We start from the raw sequence: 26,945 nt of genomic DNA, 5'->3' as shown, positions 1-26,945 counted from the left end.
ATGGCCTTTTCTGCGCGTTTTCTTTTGTTAAGAAGGAAAAGAAAAATGAGTCATAAAAAAACAAAATATAAATAAAATAAAATAAAAATAAATTAAAATGAAATAAAATAAAATAAAGTAAAATAGAATAAAATAAAATAAAATAAAATAAAAATAACTTAAGAAAGATAAATAAATAACCACTGTTAAATGAGTAACAATAAAAGAAGAACATTAGATGGTTAGAAACAGAAGAGAAAACAAAAGGGGAGGAGTTTATAAAAGGTGTCATTCTTTCACTGTAACAGGTAAGTGTTCATTAAATGGGCAGATTAACAACACAAGTTCAGACAGACTTTATCTCTTCACTGATGTTTTACTGTTGCTATTTTTTTTCTTTCAGGAAGGAAAAAAGAGAAAAGGAGGAGGTAGGAGGGCCATAGGTCACTTCTCCCTAAACAAAAGGTAAATACCAGTTCTTGTTTATTTTATTTCCAGCAAGTTATAAATTAATCAATATAATGTGTCTGTGATTTATGTGTTTTCCTGACTGAAACCTGTTACCTTCTCTTTTTCCTGCAGAGAGAGGAAAGAAAGAAAGGAGAGGAGAGGAGACAGGAGAAAAGAAATGAAAACCCCAAACATCAGCATTAACTTTCACTAGAATCAGTCATCATTGTCTTTACACCGACTTTTAACCTGATCAAACATGAAAGAAGTCTTAAAAATAAAAAGTCAAACCACTTTAAAATGTGTCTTGTGTTTCTATTGTGACATTTTTACATCACGATTGGTAAAACTGAATATCTAAGAGATCTTTTGACGTCAGTGGTTTGTTGACTGGAGTTTGGTTTATCTGATGAAAAAAAAAAAAAAACCTTACTTATATAACACAAACATGAATGAACTGACCTCCCTCTGATCTGATGTGGCCTGTCTGACGTGTAGCTGTGAATGTGTACCCTATCATTTCTGTGGTGTTTGTATAATCCTGGGGGTACTGGCTTTATTCATGATACTCAGACTTGATACAAAGTCCAGAAACAGAACCACTGAGCGTATGAACTCTGTTTGCACTCGTAACAAAGGAAAACACAAAATGGCATTCTGGGAAATCTCAATCTCATTTTTATTTCACAACATTTGTTTTGGCTGTGTCAAGGATTCCTGGGCTGTCATTGGCTCACTGGTTGCAGCGGTCTGTGTAGCAGCAGTTCCACTCAGGCTTTGAACAGTAGGGAGTCTGAATGCAGCCTTTTTCACCATTGGCTGCAATAAAATCAATCAGTCAATCAATATTTATTTCTATAGCTCTTTACAATAACCAAAAAGTGCTTTACAGAAATAAATTAAAAAATTTACCCATGAATAACTCTTGAGTATAGGTTTAACAAAGTGTGAACAGAAAAGACACTGAGGTGTTTGTCATTATTTCCAGTGGTTTACGGTACATTTTACATTTATCTAGAAAAACAACAAATTCAGGGGGAGATTTCAGGGTCGCCTAAAGCTAATTGTCGTCAGCAATATACAGAAAAAGAAGATGAACAGAATAGTAGAATAGAGGAGGTTGGGGAAAACGACCCCTGTTCTGTTCTCAGTGACCTGTAAAATACTGTATGGATGTAGTCTCTGCGATGTCTCTTACATAGAGTTTGAAGCCCATTGTCGATGGGTGATAAATTGGAAAGTCGAAGTTTGTTCATGCTAGGATGAGAAATTTTGTTTGTTAAAAACTGTAACCCAGTACAGTTTGTCCTGATAGAGAACTAAGTTATTTGGGAATGTCCTCTGGAGTTTTACTTTCCATTTATTCAGGAGCTATGGGGGCGGGATCTGCAAGGTGAATGCTCCTGATTGGTGGAGCACCCACGCTGTTTCCAGAGTTTTCACTAACACATTAAATGAGACAAGGTCCATGAACAGGTAGAAAATTCACCTTTAGTGAAGCAGGCTTGTTCGACGTCGCTAGTGCACTCCATCAGCAGGTTGGTGAGCATCAGGTGGTCATGACCGTAACAATGGATGGTATGCTTTTTAGCTGTAATAAAAACACACCTGGTTAGATCACACCTGTGTCACAGAGAATAATTCAACTAGACATTGTTAGATTGTGGTTATCAGAGGTTCTCATTTAATGTCCTATGACCCAGAGAAGATCAATATGTTTTCAGAGACTCCCCCATCTGTCCAAAAACAAAGGCAATCTGTGATGATTTATTCATAAAGATGAGTGACATATGATAATCCTTGTTAGCTGATGGTTCAGCAAAGAGGCTGCCATCTTTGTTTTGGACAGTCAATCAATCAATCAATGGCTGTTTTTGAATTAGCTGATCCCAAAAGAATTCTTCAACATACAAGAAACATTCAACTTTTTCCCCCTTCCTTTTGGTCTTTTAAAATCACAAAATATAATAAATGTGGCTCATCTCAACTAATACGTGTAAGAGAGGTGTGCAAGTACATCTCGACCACTTTGACACACTGCACACAGAACGGTACAGAGAAAACTAATTAGCTGATTTATATATATATATATATATATATATATATATATATATATATATATATATATATATATATATATATATATTATTGTCCACTACTGCTAGCAAAACAGATAAAACCTCAATCTGGGGCCTGAGCTGACTTTATGACATGAAACAACCAGGTAATCTTTATCCGAGCACTTAGAGTCCAGATCCAGAGCTGAAAGTGAGCTCACAGTAAGAGAGTCCTTTATGTTGTCTCTTATTTCACAAGCACATTGTATTTAAAGTCTTAATAAAAATAAAAAAAATTAAAACATAACTGATAAATTGTAATTTGATCTTGCTACACATCTGGATCTGTTACAGTGCTCGCATTTTTAAATCAGAGCTCTTAGCTCTGAAGGAAGGAGTGCTTCATGGACTCAAAAAAATATATATTTAAAGTGGTTTAGAAATACATGAAGTCTTAGAAATAAAACACACAAAACGAAACAAAACACCCCCCCCCCCCATAAATTAAATTAAATTAAATTAAATTAAATTAAATTAATAAATAGAAAATAAATAAATAAACGAAATAATAATGAAAAAAACAATAATAAACTACAAAAAGAAGAGAAATTATTTCAAAAAATACAAAAAGAAAAAAAAAGGAAAAAAAGAAAAGAAAAAAAAAACCTTTTTAAATGGATTACCCCAATTGGAAAGTTCCATTTGTGCAGAGAGTGGTGGTGGGTCGATGGGGCTTAGGAATAATAACATCCAGCAGGTGGCACTAGATCCCTGAGGTTTTTCAAGCCCTTATTCTCGAATTTATAAATATGCTCTACATCCTTGCGTACCAAATAAATAAATAAATAAACAAAATAATGAATAAATACTTTGCTATACAACTACAGTGTAGTTGTTAATGCTCACTATTTGATACTACACGCTCATGCATGACCAGATCAGTGCTGAGCTGCTAAGTTGGTGAAGCTGATTCAGCAGAAACACATCAAAATGACAACTTCCCTTATGCACCTCTGCACTGATGGTTCCCTTACTCTACTCACAGACACATCCAGTCAGCCACTTAGGCGTCAAAGAGCACAGAGACCTTTTCCTGAACCTTGTATGTTGGCCAAAGTCCTTATTTCTTGGAAACAAATGAAAGGTGTGTGTGTGTGTGTGTGTGTGTGTGTAAGTGTTGTACCTGAGCAGAGAGGCACCACCAGCAGCAGCAGAAGCAGGTAAACCTTCATGATTCTGTCGTTCTGTCTTTGACGCTCCACTCACTGCAAAAACTAAAGACCACAGAGAGCTTATCAGTATTTATACTCTCTCCACACACACACACACACACACACACACACACACACACACACACACACACACACACACACACACACACACACACACACACACACACACACACACACACACACACACACACACTTATCTGAAAACAAAGAGCACTGACCTTATGTCTGTTTATAAAAGATGTCTGTTTGTCTGAAGTTTGTGCTCAGGCCGTTTGTCACATTATGTCTCCTGTGTTTCTGCTGAGTCATGGCTCGGCATCAGGCCTGAGTATTGGTGGGTATTTTTGCCGAGTCACAGGTCTACATGATGACAGACGGTGGTCCTGCATTTCCTCTGATTGGCTACTGAATCAGGTCATTAGTCAGCCCCTGGTGTTTCTGCTGTGTGATGTCAGGCTGGTAAATGATTGTTGACAAATGATGACGGGGTCATCTTACTGAACTTTGACACTGAAGTTGAACTTTACCAAACGCCCAGGTGTCCTTCATAGGGTTTTCTGTGGAGGATCATCAGAGGTTAGCCTCAGATGACCCTCCTGTCTGTGGCACACATGACATCTCTCTTTCCATCCCTTACATGAAGAGGAACCTACAGCTATAGGTCTTATGTCACAATGTTAAGCATCTGAAAGTGCTACAGACTCATTGAAGTCCAGCAGGAAATTTTATCATTTATGAACAGACTTAAATTATTTCTAATGCTTCAAAAAACAACAACTTAGAAACCAAACAAGACCATCCACATTAAGAGTGACTTTTCTTCACAAATTCGAATTTAAGAGCCTGTACCTGCTGCCATGGAGGCAGATGTTAGACCAGGGTTTTTCAGCCTGCAGCCCCACAAAATAGCAATGCCAGATACCAGTAACCCCCTGCTGTGTGAACACACCAACAGGCCAATCCAGATTAAAAAAGAAGGCCAAGGATACTTTAATTTACTGATCTGTGGAAATTAAGAAAAACCTACTGTCACATATTGCTGTGTCTAAATTCTTGGTTTAGTTCTCAGGGGTCTTCAACAAAAAATGTGGAAAACAGATCAAGCGTTTACTGTTTGTATGATTATATATAAAAGTCAACCCTTGTTTTTTTGTTTTTGTTTTCAAATATGGGATAAAATGTGTAACTATTAAGAGTTTTTAAATTTGGAAGGTGTTTCGTGAACGCTATATTGCAATAACACTATTAAATCAGTGTACCAACATGAAACGGGGTAGTGTTTTTAAAACATGATTCTCCCTCTTTTTGCCCTGTGATTAAGTGTAAACATCCAAGCAGCTGGAAAATGTCCACTAATGGGTTAGAAAAAGGCCTTGAAAGTGCTTTTGAAGGAGTAGCTCACCTCGTTCCAAGCTGAAAGTGAACTATTCTGGTAGGGATGTCCCGATATGACATTTTCACTTCCTATACAATACCGATACTGCAGCATTGAGTATTGGCTGATACAGATATTAATCCGATACGATATCAGCATTAAACATGCATAATTTTATTACTTATTTTGTAGTTTGTCTGTCATGTTAGAAAAGGCTTGATTAAGTGATATTATTCAAACAGAGAACAGTAGTCAGCAACAGTAGGTATGAGGAAAAACTGACCCGTTTATTGTAAACCAATGGGGAACAGAAACTGCTTATATCAGAGATTTTAGATGCATTCCGATACGATACCGATACTTGTTTTTTTGCTGATGTCGGACCGATCCCCAATATCAATATGGGACTGGGACACCTCTATATTCTGGTGAGGAAACTGGGTCTGGGTCCAGGACATACTACCTAACAGACTAGAGAACTGAGTGGGACTTTCTGACACTGCTCTCAACTGGTTTAAATCTTACCTGAAGGACAGAGACTGGGACAGGTCTGGCTTTCAGTTCCCAGAGACAGAACCAAACATGGAGAATACATTTCAGTTACCTTATGACGAGTCTCTCTACCAGTGACAAAGACAAACACAAAATTAACCAGAATAATGAATTTATTTCAGAGTAGAAATCAAAAGAAAGTTCACATATGAGTAGGAACAACTCCCTCAATGATTAACAGTTCAAACTGTCATGACAGCAGAAGAGGAAAAGCACAGCATGCCTAGCTAAACAGGCTGCTGTAGTTAGGAGAAAACAAACTAGGAGTGAACACCTCTAACCTGGAGCTCTAACTCACAGATTTAACAGTTTGTGTTTGTGTCTGTATCTGCTGATTGACTGCATTACTCTCATTTCTCTCTGAAAAGAAAATAGGAGAGTTCACATTTATCTTTGTAAATTCTCTGAGAGGGACAAAAGGAGATTTATGGTAAAATAATCTTTGTGGATCACATTGATTTTCATGTAACCAAAAACAAACCTTTAAACGATAAACTTTATAAATCTAAAAACTGCCTCATTTTATGAGAAAGACAAGAGCAAGTTAATTTCTAGAGCAGCATTCATGCACAAGGCAATTCAAAGTGCTTTACTGCTCCATAAAATCACAAGAAGGCAAAATAAAATCATCCCATAAAACATGAAAATAATCATTGATTGATCAAATTAAATCCAGGAGTGTAGAAAAATACTTCAAGTTACTGAATGCAAAGCTAAACAGAACTGTTGTGAGTCTGGATTTAACACTGTCCCACATCTACTGGAAGGCTGTCCCTCCCGAGTAACACAGAATGTAAAAATATGTAAGCCTGTGGTTATGTAAAGGTTAGTTAGAACCAAACCAAGAACTAACATCAGAGAGCGGTCCCCCTTGGTTATACTGCAACTAGAGCCTGACCGATTAATCAGCAGGCAACAATTTGATTTACTTCATGGTAAGCTGTAACTTTACAAAAAAATGTAACTCTACACTTGAGTGCTCCATGATAAAAACTAACTGTTAAGACAAGGAGAGCATTCAAGGCTAGTCTATTGGATATCGGCCGGTATGTTGGATATAGGCTTTTCTTTGCCCCCAGTATCAGTATCGGCATCAGCCCCAAAAATCCCATATCGGTCGGGCTTTAACTGCAACCTGACAAAGCATAATGTTCCCTAAGGATTAGGGGGACGTACCAACTGAAACACTGTCCTGTGGTTGCACCCCTACCTTCACACAACATTGGGTTGGTTGTTTTTTGGTTGTGTTTTGGTTGATCTGAGTACGATAAGTAACTGCGCTGAAAATGAGGTTTCCTTTTCATTGATATTTTACACTTAGGCTACTAATTTTTATGTAGCCTATGTAAAGTGCCTGTTTGCATGACAACAACAAATATTGGGAGTGCTCAAGACTAGATGTGAAATTCCAGACATTCAAAGTATAAGAAGCCTGAAGAAACTGAAGGATAAACATGTTCCTCTACATCATCACCCATTAAAAAATGATAATCTACACATTGCCAAAGACAACTTTCAGAGTTTGGACCAATGCTTATTGCTTTTAATTTTAGTTTTTATATCTATTTCTATTTAGCTCTGATGTGCTCTGAAGTGCACTCTGTTATATAAAAATATAAAACTTATATGCTAGCGGTTAGCCTACAATGATAAAACTTTGGTTTAGAATCAGATTTTCAACTTTCAACACAGAAACAAATCACAATTACTCTCTGTAAACAAGGAAAAAAGAAAAGTTGGGTGCAGGCTCATGGCTGTGATTTAAATCATTGCTACAACCATTTTGAGACACTTGATTAGTGGTTCTCAAAGGGGGTCCCAAGGTCCCCCCCAAAAAATAAAGAAAAAAAGAAAAAAAAACCTTGAAAACAAAAAACACCTCGGCAAACATTTTCCTCAAAGTTAAAAAATTGATAACTTGGAAAGTATAAATGTAGCGTAATTCTATTGATTCAAGGTAATAGATAGTACACCGTTACACAGCATCAATAATAGACTAATCAATGTTACAATAATGAGAGGGTCCTTGGAAAAGTGTCTTACCTGAAAGGGGTCCGTGGTCTAAAACGTTTGAGAACCCCTGCACTTGATGGCCAACTAGAAATAACTGATCAAGTTCTCAAAGCACTCGATGTTCCCATTCCCATTTTCTCTGTGGGAATTCCTTGTTTTTCCACCAAAATCTGCATCCAGGTGGCCGAGGCTCTGCCTTTGTTTTTTGGTGTCAGTGGGCGGAGGTCAGGAGAATGCAGGCGGTGACAGGTTGATGAATTCCTGGTCCCACATGTACGTCAACTGTTTGACAGCAGACACAGGTGCTGGTAGAAGCCGTCTCTCGGCTATTAAATGAAAGTCATGTGTTGAGGAAGTTGACTGCCTGCACTTTGAAGAGCCAGAGCTGATCAAACGTGGGACGCCGTTGCAATTAGCCGGGCATGGGTAAAGTGATTAAAATGCTGTGCAGTCCTGCACAAAGCAGAACATCTAGTCACCCTAGTTCCATCACAGTTTCCACCTGAGGAGAGAAGACAAACAGCAGAAGTCATTCATCAGTGTCTACGGCACATCCAGTTTAAAGAGCAGCAGAGACTACAATCCTGATCCAACCAGACCACCAACAGGAAAGCAGCTCACTGCTTCACTTCTCACAGGAACCATGAATTAATTTGGATGTTTCTACAAGGCAGGACAACTGAGACCCCCACCTGTGATCCAGCAGATGATTCTGTATTTGATTAAAAACATTCAAACCCTCATGAACTGACATAAACAAAATACAAACCAAAGAGTCTCCAGTCTGTAGAGAGGACTCTCCACGAGATCAGACAGTACATTCACATCTGAATCCTGCAGCTCGTTGTCTCTCAGGTCCAGCTCTTTCAGGTAGGAGGGGTTGGTCCTCAGAGCAGAGGCCAGTGAGGCACAGCCGACCTCTGTCAACCAGCAGTTCCTCAATCTGAATAAGGAATAAATGATAAAGCTTTAGAAAACAATGAACCTGTTTTTGATTTCATGTGTGTTAATGTGCTGGAAGCTGAAGACGGTCAACAATGTAGAAGTTTATAAGATGTAAACTCCAAACACCTGAACACAACAGGATGCAGGTTCAAATCTGTGAACACTTACAAAGAGCTTTTATTGAAACAAAAGACATTTTGCTGCTGTTTCAATTTATCTACAAAGAGGAGTCATGGAGTTCAAATACTCTCTGTTAGACTGCTGAGTCAGGAGCGTCAACAAATTTTGTCTGTATGTTGGGAATAAACTATAAAAACAGCTGCTTCAGAGGCTCAGGAGAAAAGAAACCAGTGCAGGAGGTTTACTTTAATATTCAAGTTTCACATGTGGAACTGGGCATTGTTCGGCCACAGTCAGTGGACTATAGCAGCGAGGGAAACTAACTTTAGCAGAAAGATTCTCCATGTGAAGCAGCAGAGTATCAGCCTTATGTCTGACCATCAGTCTCCACTTAACTTTTACAACACATCCATCTCAGCACAGAGGAAACAGCTGGTCTCAAACCTCAAAGTCTCCAGTCTGCTCAAAGCAACCTCCAGAAAACCACAGAGCTGCTCCACTCCTGAATCCTGCAGATTGTTTCCACTCAGCTCCAGCTCTTTCAGGTAGGAGGGGTTGGTCCTCAGAGCAGAGGCCAGTGAGGCACAGCCGACCTCTGACAACCAGCAGTCCTTCAGTCTGGAGAGGGAATAAATGATAATGCTTGAGAAAACAATGAACCTGTTTGATATCATGTTTGCTAGCTCATTGAACGCTGGATGTGTCGGTGCTGACACATTTGCTAGTGCACTTTGAAGGACCATTTTTCTCAAACGTTTTTCACAATCAGAAAAATTCCAATGGTTTGTGAAAGCTGAAACGTTGGATTTTAATCCAATTTGAGGTTTTTACAATAATTTCACTTAGGCTTTTAAGGAAGCCTGAGAACATACACAATAGTACAGAGCAGACATGACTTTAGGCTTTTATAGTGTAACAGCCTCTGTCAAACAGTGCCCCAAGCCTTACTTCCACTGTACAGTGAGCGTAACCAGTTGGGTATGTTTTCCCTTTACTTTCGGTTTCATTTTGTCGTGTGTTAAGGCACAGTGATCCTCAGGTGGTGTGTGTGCAAGGAGAGTGAAAGTCTGTGTGGATGCTAGAGATTCTGGTGATGCATGTAAGAGTCAGCTGACTAGAAGGAGGATGGTTAGCATTTCTCAAACTCCAATGTTACATAAAGTTGGTTTTGTGCCACAAAATTTAATCACACCACTAGCACGAAGGTGGGGAAATGCTAAAAAATGAATCGAGTTCTGATCTGTCTCATCACATACATCTCAGCACAGAGGGAACAAATGGTAACTGACCCCAGAGACTCCAGTCTACAGAGAGGACTCTCCAGAAAACTGCACAACTGCTCCACTCCTGTATCCTGCAGATCGTTGTCACCCAGGTCCAGCTCTTTCAGGCGGGAGGGGTTGGTCCTCAGAGCAGAGGCTAGTGAGGCACAGCCGACCTCTGACAAACTGCAGAACCTCAGTCTGAAAAAAAAGAAAAAGAAAATTGAATTCATCTCGTGTTATATCATGTGTTTATGTTTTCAACTTTGAAATCTCTGTGCTCTCCTTCACTCAGGTGTTCCTATTAATGTAAAAGACTTTTCATATGGTCTTATGAATCCTTTGGAGCAGGGGTCAGCAGAAAAACTGAAAGTCTCACCAGCCTGTTTTCAATCTATTGACATCCATCCTCCTCACACACACACACACTACCACACACCCCACAGCCCCACCAAGACTCGGATCATCTCTACCCACTAAAGGAGCAGGATGTGAGAGCAGCAAAAACTGTCTACATGAGACTCACAAACATCCTCAGATCTAAGACCAGACAAAGAGATCAAAACGAAACCTTCATAACCCCAGTCAGTTAAAGCTTAGGAGAAATGAAAGGAAATCAATCATTCTCTCAAAAGAAAAAAAAAAAAAAAAACAATAAACCAATCCGTAAACTTACTTTAGAGTCTTCAGTCGACAGTTTGGACTCTCGAGTCCAGCTGACAGGAGCCTAAGCCCTGAATCCTGCAGGTTGTTGTTACTCATGTCCAGCTCTCTGAGATGGGAGGGGTTGGACTTGAGAGCAGAGGCTACAACTTCACAGTGCGTCTCTGACAGTGAGCAGTTGGTGAGTCTGTAAAGAGCCAAACAGAAGATGTTACTCTGAAAGAAGATGCTGAGTTCAGCTCATAGACTGAAGAACAGTTTGACACATCCTGTTGAAAATGTTAATCATCTTTGTTCCCATCAGGGTTCAGAGCACCTCATCTTCCTCAGACAAGGTAAAAACATTTCTCATTACTTTGTCCCTGAAATACATTCATCTTTGGTCAACAAACTGGTCAACAAACAGGCAACATACATTCAGCTAACTATTAGTGGACAATACTTTGCATTTCAAGGTTTTACAAAAAGTGTCTTCCAACTCTCTTATGCCTTGAAATGGTCCTTGGAGTCTACTGATAGTTAGTTGAATGTGTGTTACTTGTCTGTTGAAAAAGTCATGTTGAATATCTACTGATAGCTTGTTGAGTGTGAACAGATGGACTATCATACAGTCTGTTCATGTGATCTGATCCCACGTCTGTATCTCAAATTGAGCCATATAATGATAACCTGACACGGCATACGAACAGTTTCATATAGCCACCACGGAATTATTTCACAAGTCCATCTGGGTAGCAGCTCTTCCGATTTGTTTTCAGAGGCGGGACTTTAAAAAAAATCCACAGCTGGTGATTGGACGACCGTTCCGATTAACACACTCACCACGGACCAATTCACATCAAGCCACGGTATGACGTAGCTTACGTGAGCCGATGCTTCTAAGAAACAATAGATGAACAACTACTGAATCATGAGAAACAGCTGTGAAAAAGGCGTTAGACGACAGCTTCCGTTTTTATAAATTTAACTTAAGAATCAAAGGAACGCTGACAAGTACGAAAGTCTGCTCCCACAGCTCCCGCCTCTCTTCCCTGGCAGGCAGGTCCATCTGCTCTGCAAGGTTATAGATTTTCACCACATAATAAAAATTGTTGGAGGACGTGTGTTTCCTGCATGAGAGAGAAACAGTTTCATATACAACTCTGAATTCATCACGCTAATCCTGAGTGGTGGGGAAAGTGTTCACAGAGATACAGTTCAGTTGGTATTTAGAGAAGTCAACCATCAATCAATCTGCCCTGATCTGTCCTTTGATGGACTTACCGAGCCTTCCTGCAGTTCCTCACAGCTGGAATCAGTCTCAGTTGTCCCTGCACTGACGTGTTGTACTTCTGCAGATCTAACACATCCAGAACTTCCTCTAACATCTGCAGCAAGTAGGCCAGAGCAGAGCAGTGGAAGACGGAGAGTCTCTTCTCTGACAGGTCCTCTGACTGCAGGAACTCTTCGATCTCTTGATGGACTGAGCGGTCGTTCATCTCCGTCAGACAACAGAAGATGTTGATGCTTCTGTCAGGGGAGACCCTGTGATTGTTCATCTTCTTCAAGTTGTTAATGACTCTCTGGATCATCTCTGGACTGTTGTCTGTGCGACCTAGCAGACCCCCTAAGAGTCTCTGGTTGGACTTCAGAGACAGTCCATGAAGGAAGCGAACAAACAGATCCAGGTGACCGTTTCTACTGCTCAGGGATTTTAGCATTGCTTTTTTAAGGAGGTCATCTAGAACTGAAACTTCATCTCGTCCCTTCAGAAAGTCCTTCAGTACGGCTGTGTCTCTGTGTGTGAAACAGTGGAACATGTAGACTGCAGCCAGAAACTCCTGAACGCTCAGATGAACAAAGCAGTAGACTGTTTGCTGGAAGATCACACTCTCTCTTTTGAAGATCTCTGTACAAATTCCTGAGTACACCGAGGCCTCAGTGACATCCAGACCACAGCGCTCCAGGTCTTCCTGGTAGAACATGATGTCTCCTTTCTCCAGATGTTCAAACGCCAGCTTTCCTAGCTTCAGGAGAACTCCCCTGTCAGCCTCCATCAGCTCCTGAGGACTCATGTGACGTCCTTCACCATACTTCAGCTTCTTCCTCTGAGTCTGAACCAGCAGGAAGTGTGAGTACATTTCAGTCAGGGTCTTGGGCAGCTCTTCACTCTGCTCTGTGCTCATCATTTGCTCCAGAACTGCAGCAGTGATCCAGCAGAAGACCGGGATGTGGCACATGATGTGGAGGCTTCCGGACGTCTTGATGTGTGAGATGATCCTGTTGGACACATCTTCATCACTGAACCTCCTCCTGAAGTACTCCTCCTTCTGCGCGTCAGTGAAGCCTCGTACTTCTGTTACCCTGTCTACACGTGAAGGAGGGATCTGATTGGCTGCTGCAGGTCGAGTAGTGATCCAGACCAGAGCTGAGGGAAGCAGATTCCCCTGGATGAGGTTAGTTAACAGCACGTTTACAGAGCACTCCTGTGAGACATCAGACACGCGCTGAGTGATGGGAAAAGCCAGAGACAGTCTGCTTTCATCCAGGCCGTCAAAGATGAACAACGGTTTACAGACAGTCAGCGTCTCTGCTGTCAGATTCTGTAACGTTGGATGGAAAACATGGAGCAGCTTAAGGAGACTGTAGCGCTTCTCTCCGATCAGGTTCAGCTCCCTGAATGTAAGCGGAACTACCAGACTGAGGTCTTGGTTTTCCGAGCCCTCTGCCCAGTCCAGAGTGAACTTCAGCACTGAGAAGGTTTTTCCAACACCAGCCACGCCGTTTGTCAGAACCATTCTAATGACTTTCTGTTGGTCAATGAAGTCTTTAAAGATGTCCTGGACTTTGATGGGAGTGTCCTGGAGGATCTTCTTCTTGAAGGCTTTCTCCAGTTGACTCACCTCATGTTGCGTGTTCACCTCTTCACTCAGCCCCTCTGTGATGTAAAGCTCAGTGAAAATCTTCTTGAGGAGGGTTCTACTTCCCATTTCATCACTTCCTTCAGTCACATGTTCACATTTCCTCCTCAGACTGATCTTGTATTCTATTAAAACCTCGAGCAGACCACCTTTCATCAAAGAAGAGAGAAAAGATAACAGCTGTCAGTCTTTTAATCATTTTCCTGTAAAACCAAAGACTGGAAACAAAACCATGAAAAAAGTTCAAGGTTAAAAAGTTGAGTCCTTGTCAACAACTTCTTTAACCCCCTAAACCTCAAACTGTGTGCCAATGTACACCTTTAGCCCCGTTTCAACCAAGCAGTTTGGTTCAGTTTGGTTTGTCTTTGTATGGCACACATTTTGTGGAATTTCTGTTGACTAATCCCAAGTCCCAAAATTACAGAGCCGTACCGTCCCACTTTTTGGTGCCCTTCTGTTGGGGTGCCAGACATACCAATGAAACCCCAGAAGGTGGAGCTAGAGACACTGCAATCCATTATTCTTCCAGTCTTTGGCTGTTTTCCAAACCACCTACTACATTAGTGCCTACTATTTTGGTTGAAATTCAGTCTGTTATAGTCAGTATGTGAAAGCTTGCAAAATCTGCAGTATACGAAAAATCCCCGGATGTCCTACTGATCCAGGAAAATTCCTCAGTTTGCAATGGACCAGTCTACCTGGCATACTGTTTCTCACTAGGGATAGACCGATTATCGGCCGGGCCGATATTTGGCATTTTGAGGCATATCGGCATCTGCCTTTTTTAAAATCTGGCCAATAAGAAAAAAAATTTAAAACTGTGTTGTTGCGGCTCTGATGCAGTCGCTCCACTGTCTGCAGTCAGTACTCAGTCCCCAGCACTGTCCCACCCACAGTACTATCTGATTGGCCACAAGCAGAGCCATGGCTCGGGAAACAGCCAATCAGCAGTGCAGCAATAACAGTTATTGCAATTACAGTGAAATTTTGGAAAACTTCATTTACTGTAGAAAACTTAAGCTATTTTTTTTTTTCACATTTTCATCTAACTTAATAAAACGTGCTACTGAGCCTGGGAGCTGTTAAATTAACATGTGCTTGAAGGCATTTATGTTAAGTGTTTGATTTTTATTATTCATAATTTTGACACCAATATCCTCACTTTGACTGCAAATTAATATCAGCTTCAAATATTGGATATCGGCCTCCTTGACTACAAATAATCGGTATCGACCCTGAAAAATCCATATTGGTCCGTATCTATTCCCCACAATGCACGGCACTAATGCTATTTGTCAATGCCGGTGGCAGGTTATGGTAAATTACTGCCATCTTGTGGAAATGAGACGGCATTATTACAACAACACAGCAGTATTAATGTTATACTGTCCGAGAGATAGAAGTGAAGTGATGCTAAAGAAACACTGGTAAATCTTGTCACTTCTAGTTGTAAAAGAGGTTTTTACCTAAAGCTCACATAAATCACTAATTCACATTTTTAAACCGTACATGGATTAAATGGAAGTGCTTTTTCCCACCAGCTGTGAAAATAATAACTCAATCCCTTCCAATTTTTTTTAAATAAACCATATAACTTTTGGTGTAAGATTAAAAATCAAATATGATGTTTTTGCTGTGATATGATTAACAAAATAGCCCACACGGTGACGTGTTAATAAAATGTCAAGATCTGCCCATAGTTTGTTTTGTGCATTTATGACAAAGGTAAAAAAAAAATCATCAGCTTAAGCTCAGCCTTCTGAAACCAGAGTAGTATACTACAAAACAGACCCAACAAAACAGTCACACCACATACTACATGCAAAAGCAGCAGGCAGTATGCAGTGCCTAGGACATTCTACATTCACATGTAGTCTGTAGTAGGAGGTTGGGAAAACAGTCTTTGTTAACAGTCTTGTTTTCTTCTTCGCTGGATTTATTAGCGGGGTACACTGTGTCATGCTGCGATGCCGTCACTTTATTACGTAGCTAATGCTGCTATTGGCATCTGGCCTTCAAGCTGCCTACCAAGAGGAGGCAAAGTTGGCTGTGGAAATGCAAACAGGATCAGATTTTACAGGTCCTGGTCAAAACCAGACCTTGGTGGAAATGGGGTTTTTGAATGTGACATAGTATATGGGGGTGTCTTTCAGTGGAGACTTCTACAAAGCCAGCTCTTGCTTGCGTCTCCCTGCTCCTCTCCCCTTTGAGCACAATTAATGCTTTGGGATGCCACTCAATATGGGGGCTTCGAAAGTACTTGTGGTTCCACAGAGAGAGGAGACTTCAGTTTAACATTTTGGGATTCAACACAGGCTGGGAAGTGAAGGGAGCACGTGGTTTTTGATTTTTCTAAAAGAAGCATTTTCAGCTGCATTTCTAGTCATTTCTAGGGATGGGTACCTTTCACACAAACGATTCGGTACCGATGCCCAGTACCTGGCAGATGGTACCGGTACCCAACGGTACCAATTTTCGGTACTTTTTTGTGTTTATGTGGTAAAAAATAGCAATTTGTTTAATAACAAAATCAAATTTTGTTTCAATTTAATATTTTTATTCTTCAATAAATAACCTTGTACTACTATTTTCACGTCCAGTATGGAAAATCACCAACTCTTTCACTCCCTCACAGTCACAATGATGCATTTAGGTACCTAGATATGGTACCTTTTGATTTTACGTGAATTGGTACCCGGTACCTAAGGCAGAATTCAGTGGGTACCCATAAAAGTAACTAATTCGGTACCTATCCCTGGTCATTTCACTTCACAGAAATCACACAAAGGGAATCACTGGCTTGACATCCAATTCATGATGACTCTGTGTGTCTGAAATGCACGAGGATCCCCCCCGCCAAAAAAAAAAAAAAACTGAAACAAGATGTAGACAGTCACTATGGTCTTACTTTGTGATGTCCAGCCCTGACTCTTTATCTGAGATTCAAGTTCTACTCTAGATCTGGTTCCACACTGGGGGCAGAGGGTGAGTCCACGTGAATCAGACTGGTCCTCATATGACATGAGGCACTGCCTGCAGAACCAGTATCCTGTGCTGGTAGAAACTGGATCCCCGGGGACATCCCGAAACACACTGTAAGAAAAAACATGGAGGTTCAATGATTTTTTGGCTTTGGTGTTTTTTTTATCACTGGCAGTAAATTTTGTGCACCGGCTCTGCTCCACTGGGCATCACCTTCATTATCTACTGACCCTGTTCAGGAGATAAACTAAACCCTTAACACAGACAGAAATTACTCAGAGACAAATACGCTGACTGACAGAAATCAAAATTAGTCACACATTCTGCGACACGGGAAATGGTAAAGTAACAATGCAACGAAGAAAATAAGTTTTCATTAACCAAATGTTTCCAGATTAAGTCCGTACTCTGGCCAGTAATTCTCTGACAGGTTCACTTCTCTTTATTCTCACAGCACAGAGCTGCACGACAAGCTGAAACAAAGATGGTGGATTGGAGTTTCTCATCAGCCTCACTGTGGCTGGTGTGGGATTGGCTGAAGCTAGCTGTGGCAAACTTCCTTAAAAAAAAGACCATTTGTTGAACAACATAATAACAGTCACAAGCAGCCCTGGGACCATTGGCCACAGCAGCGAAGTTTTCATCCTCCAAGGTTGTGACAACCATCTTACCCTCTTTTGGAAACAGCATTTTTGTTTCTTTTGTTTGTTGAGTTTGGACCTTTTATGTTACCCCTAGTAAGGCTGTAGGCTGAGGTTAAACAGTGTTCGACCGCCTTACACCTCAACAATCAGGGCAGTACCGAGTCTGCACAGCTACTGCAGGTATCCCAGAACCTTCTGACTTGGGCATCCCCCTGTCTGGCCAGGCTGCAGGCAATGTATTTACCAGGGAGTCAGAATCAGCTTGTTCATTCCCATCCCCATCACAATCATCCACCAGGGGAGTGGCGCCTTCACCCAGAGGTGGTTCACACAATCTATGGCCTCTACTGTTGAGCAGAGGTGTATCTCTGCCTCAGAGATATCAACCCACTACCTCCTCTGGTTCTATATATATCCCCCAGCCATAGGCCTTGACCCTAAAAATACTCATTAAGGTTTACAGAAGGCCTTCACCACATCTGCTCTGGCCCTAGTAAATCCAGTTGAGAGGATAACACAGATCACTGGTCTAATAACAGTAACAGTACAGCCCCTCACATCTATCCTCGTGATAGATGAAAACTAAAAGCAGCCCTAAACCACCTGAACCCACCTGAAAACACTTATTACTGCCTAAAACATCCTGACACATCTTGAAACCACCAGAACGTGTAACTGAGTGAAGTCTGAGCTTGATGTGCAGTGATCCATGATCAGAACAAGAGGAGAAAAAAATAGAGACTGTCAGGTCACTTCAGAGCACAAACAGGGTCTTACCTTGTGTCAACTGGTCCAGGCTCATTTCTGAAGTGGATAGGTTCACTTCTGGACTGATCACTCCTCATAGACAAACAGCCAGTAACTGCACGTACTGCAGGCGCTACTCTCTGTCTGTTTTCATCAGATCTGCAACACACAGGATGTTTTTATTCATCTCCCATGCTTACCCCTGTAACTAATATAGAATAATCAAGAGAAGACTCCTTAGGATCTGTGACTTAAACACCTTAAGTCTTAGAACACACACGCGCGCACACACACACACACACACACACACACACACACACACACACACACACACACACACACACACACACACACACAATTTTTTTTTCTGTAAACACGGTCAGCACGTTGAATTATGTAATCATTGTGCATGATTATTTAAAATCTATTTGCGCAATATTTCAATGAATTGTTCCATTAAAGCAATGATTAGAAACCATATCTTACCCTGAGTCTGAGGAACCAGGTCCATCTCTGAAGAGCGAAGGTTGTAATCTGGACAAAAAACTCCTTAGACTTACAGAACGGTCGGATCGTACTGACACTGCCCTCAGTCCGATGCCATCAGCTCTGCAATACACAAGATGTTTTTAATCCTCTCACATGAATAATGTTGTTACAGCTCACTGCAGTGTATAGCAGCATTAGGATTTAACCACCAAAAAGCACATTTTTTACCTGGATAACACAATTTGACAGATGGTAAACAACTCACAGGCTCGTGAGAAATCAGTGAGCAGATGGAAAACATCAACAAGTGGACAGACATTCAGTGGATGGAGAAGAGTTTCAACACATGTCACTCAACGCTTGTGGCTGCGTTATCTGAGGAAACTTACCAGACTGAAATATAAAGACACGAACTTGTGTCAGTAACCTAGAAACCCTCTCAAATTTAAAAAAAAAGTATACCATACTTTCACTTTGAACTTAAAACCCATGTTGTTAATATAAAGTAGAGCCGATTATGCCTGTCACCGATTAATCGACATCGGCCAAAATGTAGCAGATTATAAAAATTTTTGCTCTGTGGAGATTCTGTGGCTCCTGCTCCTGTGTGTCGGGCTGCACACTGCCCCAGTGCCTGCCCTCTTCGTCCACCATTATCTAATGTAAGACTATAGAACGACGTTTTAATGTTGTGTTAGTTGCTTTTTTGTGAGATAAACAGAGCTAAATGCTACTGTTAATTTACAAGTCCACCATTATCTAATGTAAGACTATAATTCGGCGTTTTAACGTTGTTTAAGTTGCTCATTGTGTGTTTACATTTTTTTTTCTACTTTTTGTGTTTAAAGTTTGACTACTTTATTATTGTGTTTACAGCTTGTTTTTATTTATCATTGGTTTACACCACAGTTCTTATGTTGACAGTTTTATAATTAAAGTTCCTTGTTTTAATTTAATAGTGTTCTGTCTCTGTCTTGAATCATATGGGTATTATAATGATTTGTGATTATATACAGTATATATCCTGTGTATATCAATGAATTTATTACATATTTCAGCCGATATATTGAATATTGGTTGATATATCGGATATCTGTCGATATATTGGATATCGGCTTTTTTTTGCCCCCAGTATCGGTATTGGCATCGCCCCCAAAAATCCCATATCGGTCGGGCTCTAATATAAAGGTTCACTTTTTCCTTAAACACACAAAATAAAAACTAGATTTTGAATATCAGCATTTAAAACTATTCATTTGTGGTCAAACCTTGTTATCTGAGGTTGGATAAAGAAGGCAATTTACTAACACAGCTGCAGACGTCGCTGGTGTTTCAGTGTAAAGTGTGACCCTTTTAACTGGTGACTTATCAGCCTACAATCACTGACACGTTTCAAAGTCTAAAGTTAGCACTTTCACTCTTTGCTCCTTGATAGAAGTAGACAACCAGACATTTTTATGCTACTTCAAGCTTTGATTTAGTGTTCGAAGAACACATACTCATCTGGATGAATGGAGCTAAACACTGCTTTTATTGCCTGTATACTTTTGATGACGTTAACTGTAAATTGGTCTATAGAGAAAAATCAAGACAAGACGTCTTATGATCTGAAACTTTCACAACTAAAATCTTAGAATACACACACACATGTAGTTTATAGCTGAGCTGCAGTACTGAATGATAGAGATTTACATTTTTGGCTCCAGTTTTTCTTTTCTTTTTTTTTTTCATCAAATATGTTATTGTGATTACTGTTTAACAAAGTTCCTTGTTGTCTCAAAAATGCTTAATTTGAAATGCTTATCTAAAAAGAAACATTTTGATTGTATTGACAGAGGCATATTTCTTTATAATATAATTTTTATACTTTAATCTTACACTGAACATAAAGTCCGGACAACACTAAACTGATAGCTGTTAAAGTAGAGAGTGAAGTGAAAGAGGATAAGCACTAACAATATGTGTACGTACACCCTTAGCCTCCTCAGTGCCCTCATTTTGTCCCCTCAGTTTAAGGCCTTGTCCATGCGTAGCAGGGTATTTTCAAAGACAAATATCCCCCCTCATTCAAAATACTTTTGTCCACACAGCGGGGCAAATCCGGCAGTGAGTGCTGCGCAAGGCATGCCAAACCCATAATTAGCAGCATTTTACCGATGTAAAACCCGTGCCATCCAATCAGAAGGAACCCCTGTAATGTAGCTGTGGCGTTGGGGAACCAAAAACTCTGTTCCCCGGTGAAAACCATGACACCGGAGTTTTCCAACTTTTCCTGTAGTTTTCAGAAAACATCGTTTTCAGTAACGTAAAGCTGCGGTTTTGTGTGGACGACAGGCCTAAACGTAAAAAAAATATCCTAAATACCCAGCTACGTGCGGATATGAGCTTAGAGTCTGGACCGCACAGAGTCACATAATAACAGTGTGCAATGAAAGCTAATGGGCTACTCAGGTCTGTTCAACAAAAACATGAGGAAAACTCCTCTGTTGGTTTTTAAAGAAAGAAAAAAAAAACAGCCCAACTTAAACTTCTGTCTGAGAGAGAGCAGGAAGGTGACTCATGATGGAGTGTGAGGAGGATTAACAGTCAACTGATGTGTAATATGCACAGGTGCATTTCTTGCTGGCTGTGTTTCTGTGCTGCAGGTGATGGTGGAGGAGTCAACCAGACCCATCAACCCAGCAACCTGAGCGGCTGGACACAAAGGCTATAAAGCAGCTCTTCTCACTGAGTTCTGCTCCTCTCCATGGCCTGCTGACTCAGACCACTTCTTTGTTTGTTGATTTGGTCTACTGACTGACACACAAACACTCACACACATCCAACACAGCATGCACACTGACTACCATAGGTAAATAATTTTGTGCCATGATTTAATATTTTAATAAATCATGTTAAAACCTTGAGATTATGTGTGATCTCTCTTTTTTTGTCATACACTGTTGAGCCAGGATGTGACTGATCAGTATGAGTCATCTTACCTTGTTTCTGAAGGTCCAGGTTCATCTCTTAAGAGTGGAGGCGGAGAGAAATGGCCAGAAACTGGAGACGCTTCCTCTTCCTCCATAGAGATATCCATTATCTAGTTGAATGAAAACACACACACACACACACACACACACACACACACACACACACACACACACACACACACACTATAAGCCTGTAGAAAGGGACTGTGTGGTTAAGATAGTCTGTCATGATTGTTTTATGAAAATGTGTCCTAGTGGTCGTACTACTGCTCCAACAGAATCACTCACTGACTGGTTTCCCGACTGATCATTCTAAACGCCAATTTCCTTAATTTTGGGGGATCAGTGATCGACCCATCCTTACATATGAAACTGATCTTATATACCTCCAGGAAGGTCTGACAGCCAGCTGTTGTTGCTTTTTGCTCTGAGACCTAAAACTCAGGACACTTAATTGGTTGTTTGAGTTAAAACATAAAGATTTTATTGTTTCACAGGTATTGTTAAATAATTTTCAATAAAATAAGATTGGAACATTGAAGGTATATGCTGTCAGTTATTAAAAAAATATATAATAAAAATCAGTATCAGCTCAAATTGGTTACCGCAGGTCAGGCTTTTATAGATTGGTGATTGGCCAGAAAATTGTGATCAGTGCATCCCTAGATTGTAGTGAATGGCAGCTCTGCCCCAGTCAGCCAGTGAATGATTTATTTACTGAAGGCAATTAACAGAAAGGTTTTGGAACTGGATTGTTTTGGATTGTTTTGAGTTGCAGGGAGTATTGAATGATTCAGTGAACGCACCACTATGATGCACTGATTCTAATGATTCAGTACACTGGACTTGGGGGGTGGGGGGCTTTTTTTTTTTTCAACTGTCGTACTTCCTGGGTTTATTGCAGTGAAGCAAGAGCACACTACCACCTACTGTTGAAGATGATGTACAACCAGGTAGTCCACATTTCTATTTCATTTTTTAAGATGGTTTGAGGTCAAGTTTAAAATTGCAAATGATATTGGTTTATGTCACACAACATGCTTCTTGAAGTTGATAATGAAAATTTATTTCCTTTGTTGCATTTTTATTTCAATTATGTCTAGCATTTAGCAAGTGATACTTTGTTTGGTCCTGCCACTTAGTCTGCAGTTAGCTAGCTAGCTAACTGCAGACTAAGTGGCAGGACCAAACAAGGTATCACTGTTGTGTAACTGCTATTCTAAAGCAACAACATGCGTTTCTTAGCTAAACTCCCCACTTCCCTTCTGGGCCATCACTATTTCCCTCCTTGCTATAAGCAGTGAACACAGGGAAAATACTCAGTTCAAAGCTCTCAATAGCCCAGCCCCCCACAGGCACAGGCCCGACTAAGGTCATAGCTTGGTTGTAAAGTTGCAGTGTTGCATTGGTTCACCTAAAGAGGAAGCAATATTCAAATGCAGCTGTAGCTCTTTTTTTATGGAGGATAAAGGAGGACAGTGGATAGTGTTGGAAACAGGGCAAGAGTGGGGAGTGACATGTGGGAAAGAAGCCACAGGCTGGATATGAACCTGGGCCACCCGAGGTGAACTCCATAGAGGAGTTCAGTGATATTTACATCTCCAACTAACAGACCTTGTTGCCTTGCTTGGTGTCTGAAGTGTGTCCAATGTGAGTTATTCAAGCTTCAACTGGAAAATGATTCTGTCTTCAGTGCACAGCTTGATTAATGTAGCTTCATATTAAATCATGTAAAATATTTAATTAGTAGTAATTACTTAATTGAGCCAGGATTTATTAGAGGAAACTTGAAAGTGTTTCAGAGAATTCAAGCAACAAATTCAATCAATTCAGTACTCTGACAAACGGCAACTGTGTCTGAAACAGCTTGCACAAAATTTCTATTTGATGTAATATCCCCCTTAGCCTTTGTTCAGATGTTTGAATTGTATATTTTGGCTTAGTTCGATTTTATTACATGTGAATGTACATTGTGGTTTTATACTTTATTAACACTAAAAAAACTCCTGTTTTAAGGGTTTGGTTTATTATTGTCCTAAAAGCTTTCCATACAGAATTTAGTAAGGGAAAGGGCATTGATAAAGTATAAATGGTGAAATAGTTGTGATTTATGTCATGTTAGTAGTGTAAGCATGATAGGCCAGGGCTGTGATAAGCATCGCCGAGAGTGACAAACAGGAAATGCTCCAAAGACCAGGCTGTCTCAAATCAGTTCAGCCTTTGAAGTCTACACAGGTCTGCCCCCCAATAACAATAATGAAGCTGTGGCAAAATCATAAACCTTCCTTTCATGGCTTTATGAATGAGTTTAAAGTATTCTTTTATGCCCTGAATAAACTACAGACAAAAAAAGCTAAAAGGATTTGTTGTAAGCTAGCTCAAAATCGTATATTTTAATTTTAAATTATGGGTGTATATGATTTTTAACTATTGGTGTAAGCATGTTTGTACCTACAGTATATATCTATTTTTGTATGATACATTTAGATAAACACGTTTTCATGTCTTTCCCCAATGATATGTAATATCAAATGTCCCCCACCATAGTTGTAGGTATCTAAATCCAAATTTTAGACTGTTAACATTTTTCTATGCGGAACTTTGGTTTGTTTATACCCCTGCTCGATTCCACTTTTTGTTTATGGATGCCTGACTGACTTGAAACCCACTGTATCTTGTGTTTGTTGTTAGTACATTCTGTTTTTGTTTTGCATTGTTTCTTTCCATCCTCATTGAGATTTTGTATTTTGTAAAATGTTCTTTAGATTTTCATCAAAGGTTAAGAAAAATGTCCACGCAGGCCTGGTGCTCCAAAGGCTGAAGTAGGACGCTGATGGCGGATCAGAACACACTTCCGGTGACGGGTAACGGAGACAGGAGTTTAACGCTTTGAGATTCACCCTCACTCAGTGACTCAAATAACCGAAATGCTGAATTCACTTTAGTGAGTGACTCATTTGACTTTATTAAGTAAAATCAATCGAGTTAAACATCACGACTCTGTCACGACCCAGAAAGGTGGGTTATTATTGTGATTTTCGTAATTCAAACCGTTGAGTTCAGTCTAACTCGTCCATAGGTCGAAAAGTGCCTCAAAAACTTTGACAAATTAAATTATACGTGTTGGATTAACACTCACCGTGCTCACCTTTTCACTCCTGTTCCCCCACCACGAAGTGTAGTGGAATGAACTCTCTAAACACTTTCGGTTTCTAGATCCCTCCCTGTTTTCTAACATCTCCCCTCCCCAACAGTGAGGCTTCATATACAGGAAGTAGAGACCATGTATGGATAAAACATGCAAAACATACAGGAGAAAAGACAACAATTATACAGAAAAATACTTTTATCACAACAAAGAGAAAAAAAACAGAAATATAATTTGTAAACTATTCTACCTCGAAGAAAGGAAAATTATGTTATAAAAGTTCATGGAACTGATGCATTTTTTTTTATTTTTTAATTAATTGATTTGATTTAATTCGGTCAATTTAACAGTGGAAAATAAATACTGAAAGTAGAAATACAAAGGCAAAAACAAACAGAAAATGATCGAGTCGTCAAAAAAACCAGAGACTGACCGAAAAGGTGTAGGCTGAAGCAGAGCTTATAACGCCTACCCTTATCTCAAAAAGTAAAAAAAGAACGAAAAAAAATAAAGATAGATATATATATATATACTCTCTCGCTCATTCATAAATAGGAACAATATGATATCTTCAATATAGGTATCTAAATAGCGTTTTGGTCTACATCCATGTATATGTACATACATCCAAGTACACAAATATACATATTTATATAAAAATATATGAATTTATGCATAAATATGTACAATGTACAAAATATTATATACAGGCATATAAAGAGATATGTATATAAATACATACAATTACATACATACATACATTTCTGCCTTTGATTAAAAGAATTGATTCAATAAAGGACTTGAATTATAACTTAAAACCTGAGAACCTTTTGAAGCAACTGAAAATTTTGGTTTGTGAATTCAAAAAAATTGAAAAGTAAAATATTGTGAAATTTATGACATTTTCAAGAGCATAAAAAAGGGACTACACTATTTGACAGGGAGCCATGCAGTTGCAATGCTAGCTTTATTTTCATAAATATCACAGGGCAAGTCTAACCAACAAAACAACCAACATACAGCAGTAAGAAATTAAGTAAGAGATGGTCAGAGACCAAGTGTCTGTAACAGCAAAGGCTGAGCCAGAACCAGAACCACATGACAATAAGTGTGCCTTTGTTCACACAGTCCTGTGTTTTCACATTTTTAAGTTGTGGTTGTCAGTTACACTAGACCTATGATTCAGTAGCAATGGACTACAGCTGGAATGTAACTTTTTGGCTAATTCTGGTGCACGCATCTCTTTTTATTGCAAAAATTTATTGTAAGTGCACACTGTCCACATTGCGAGTAGCACAGAGGCCTTGCATTGACTATGACTAGTTTTGAGTCAGATCAGACAAACTAAGCACAGCAACTTGACAAAGACCATAGTTTGCAGTAGATCCACACCTCTGGAAAGCCAGGTTGGAATAGAAGAGAGTTTCTTGGATGCTTGGAGTCTCTTTCCAGCCCACTGAATTTAGGAACACAAGACCAAGTTTGAAAATTCCCCTGAAATGTGAGAACGGAGGATGGATCCTTTTTATATTGGGGGGTGCTGTAGACGTGCCATAGATGCATATTTTTGCTATTCAAGCATGTAGAAGTGGATTTTGCATCATATAGCTCTTTAAAGCTGGATATGGACATTGAATTTCAGGCAGATGAGGGAAAATCAGCACTTCTGTAATTCTAAACTCAAGCCCCTTGAGCACTTTAGTCCAGCTCCAGCCCTCCAGCAGGGTGGAGGAGCTGATGCAGCCAGAGAGTAGCTGGAGAAGTGACAGGACAGGAGGGTCCCAGAAAAAGGCAAAGTGTGCCAGTAAAGACTGGAGCATTGGTGTGGTCAGATCTTGTTTAGGATCCACTTAGCCTCTTACTTCGGTCTTCTTCAGGCTTTGGCAGATGAGAGAACCGATACTCCGGGGTTAAAGACACATAAAAAGTGTGCTAAAGAGTTTATACTCCAGGGAAACTTTTTTTAGATAGAGTGTTAGCAAATATTAAGCTTTGGAGCACTTTCAGTAATCGTAATAAACATGACATCACTACGGTGGCCCAGAGAGCTCAGAGCACTGCAACTTGTGAAACCACATGCAAAAAGACAAAACACAAGCAAATTAAGAAAACATCTTCATCAATTTGACAACACGTGTTCAGCATTTAGAAAACGCGCTACAAAGACCACAACTCAACACATTAGAAAACATGCTGCACATACCACAACACGAAAGTGTTTCCAGAGGACACCTAAAACTGGTGCACATCTGCGGAGCACCTTTTGTAAATGCTGCGCATGTGTCTTTTTGCATATGTTTCTTAAGTTGCAGTGCTGTGAGCTCTCAGGGCCACTGTAACTTGGGCTTTGTGTTAACTTTGGCGCGCCCTGTTGACAGAAATGCACACCGTAGTTCCTGACAAAATATCTCATCC

At 39.9% G+C, this 26,945-nt stretch overlaps 2 protein-coding genes across 4 annotated transcripts; both read right to left on the bottom strand.

Moving 5' to 3' along the window:
- Positions 1-741: 741 nt before the first annotated feature.
- LOC141794839 (uncharacterized) lies at positions 742-4,077 on the bottom strand. The gene is made up of 4 exons (XM_074675385.1): positions 3,937-4,077; positions 3,670-3,760; positions 1,919-2,020; positions 742-1,248 (listed from the first exon to the last, which is right to left on the bottom strand). The coding sequence occupies exons 2-4, from the start codon at positions 3,716-3,718 to the stop codon at positions 1,163-1,165; spliced, it is 237 nt and encodes a 78-aa protein (XP_074531486.1). The 5' UTR covers positions 3,719-3,760; positions 3,937-4,077; the 3' UTR covers positions 742-1,162.
- A 2,089-nt stretch (positions 4,078-6,166) lies between these two features.
- LOC141794822 (protein NLRC3-like) lies at positions 6,167-24,590 on the bottom strand. 3 transcript variants are annotated; one of them, XM_074675360.1, is made up of 11 exons: positions 24,531-24,590; positions 21,392-21,492; positions 18,408-18,530; positions 17,952-18,080; positions 16,457-16,641; positions 11,912-13,697; positions 10,662-10,835; positions 10,013-10,186; positions 9,168-9,341; positions 8,428-8,601; positions 6,167-8,160 (listed from the first exon to the last, which is right to left on the bottom strand). In XM_074675360.1, the coding sequence occupies exons 2-11, from the start codon at positions 21,487-21,489 to the stop codon at positions 8,148-8,150; spliced, it is 3,030 nt and encodes a 1,009-aa protein (XP_074531461.1). In that variant the 5' UTR covers positions 21,490-21,492; positions 24,531-24,590; the 3' UTR covers positions 6,167-8,147. The 3 variants fall into 3 exon arrangements, with proteins under 3 accessions (XP_074531461.1, XP_074531463.1, XP_074531464.1); XM_074675362.1 differs by having other exon boundaries at positions 24,522-24,542; XM_074675363.1 differs by lacking the exons at positions 6,167-8,160; positions 8,428-8,601; positions 9,168-9,341; positions 10,013-10,186 and having other exon boundaries at positions 10,658-10,835.
- Positions 24,591-26,945: the final 2,355 nt, after the last annotated feature.

This window comes from Halichoeres trimaculatus, unplaced genomic scaffold (assembly GCF_033239565.1).
Source record: "Halichoeres trimaculatus isolate MK-OKI-2021-1 unplaced genomic scaffold, fHalTri1.1 fHalTri1_scaffold_8, whole genome shotgun sequence".
NCBI classification, from domain to species: Eukaryota; Metazoa; Chordata; class Actinopteri; order Labriformes; family Labridae; genus Halichoeres; species Halichoeres trimaculatus.
Note: the sequence above shows the minus strand (reverse complement) of the source record. Positions and strands in the feature narration are given on the sequence as shown.

Coding starts and splice junctions, on each gene's coding strand:
- LOC141794839 (XM_074675385.1), bottom strand. CDS start 3,718: ATGAAGGTTTACCTGCTTCTGCTGCTGCTGGTGGTGCCTCTCTGCTCA. Junction 2,021..3,669: donor GGTGGTGCCTCTCTGCTCAG/GTACAACACTTA, acceptor TTTTTATTACAG/CTAAAAAGCATACCATCCAT. Junction 1,249..1,918: donor ACAAGCCTGCTTCACTAAAG/GTGAATTTTCTA, acceptor ATTTTATTGCAG/CCAATGGTGAAAAAGGCTGC.
- LOC141794822 (XM_074675360.1), bottom strand. CDS start 21,489: ATGGATATCTCTATGGAGGAAGAGGAAGCGTCTCCAGTTTCTGGCCAT. Junction 13,698..16,456: donor TCAGGGCTGGACATCACAAA/GTAAGACCATAG, acceptor CTTTGATGAAAG/GTGGTCTGCTCGAGGTTTTA. Junction 10,836..11,911: donor AGGAACTGCAGGAAGGCTCG/GTAAGTCCATCA, acceptor GGCTCTTTACAG/ACTCACCAACTGCTCACTGT.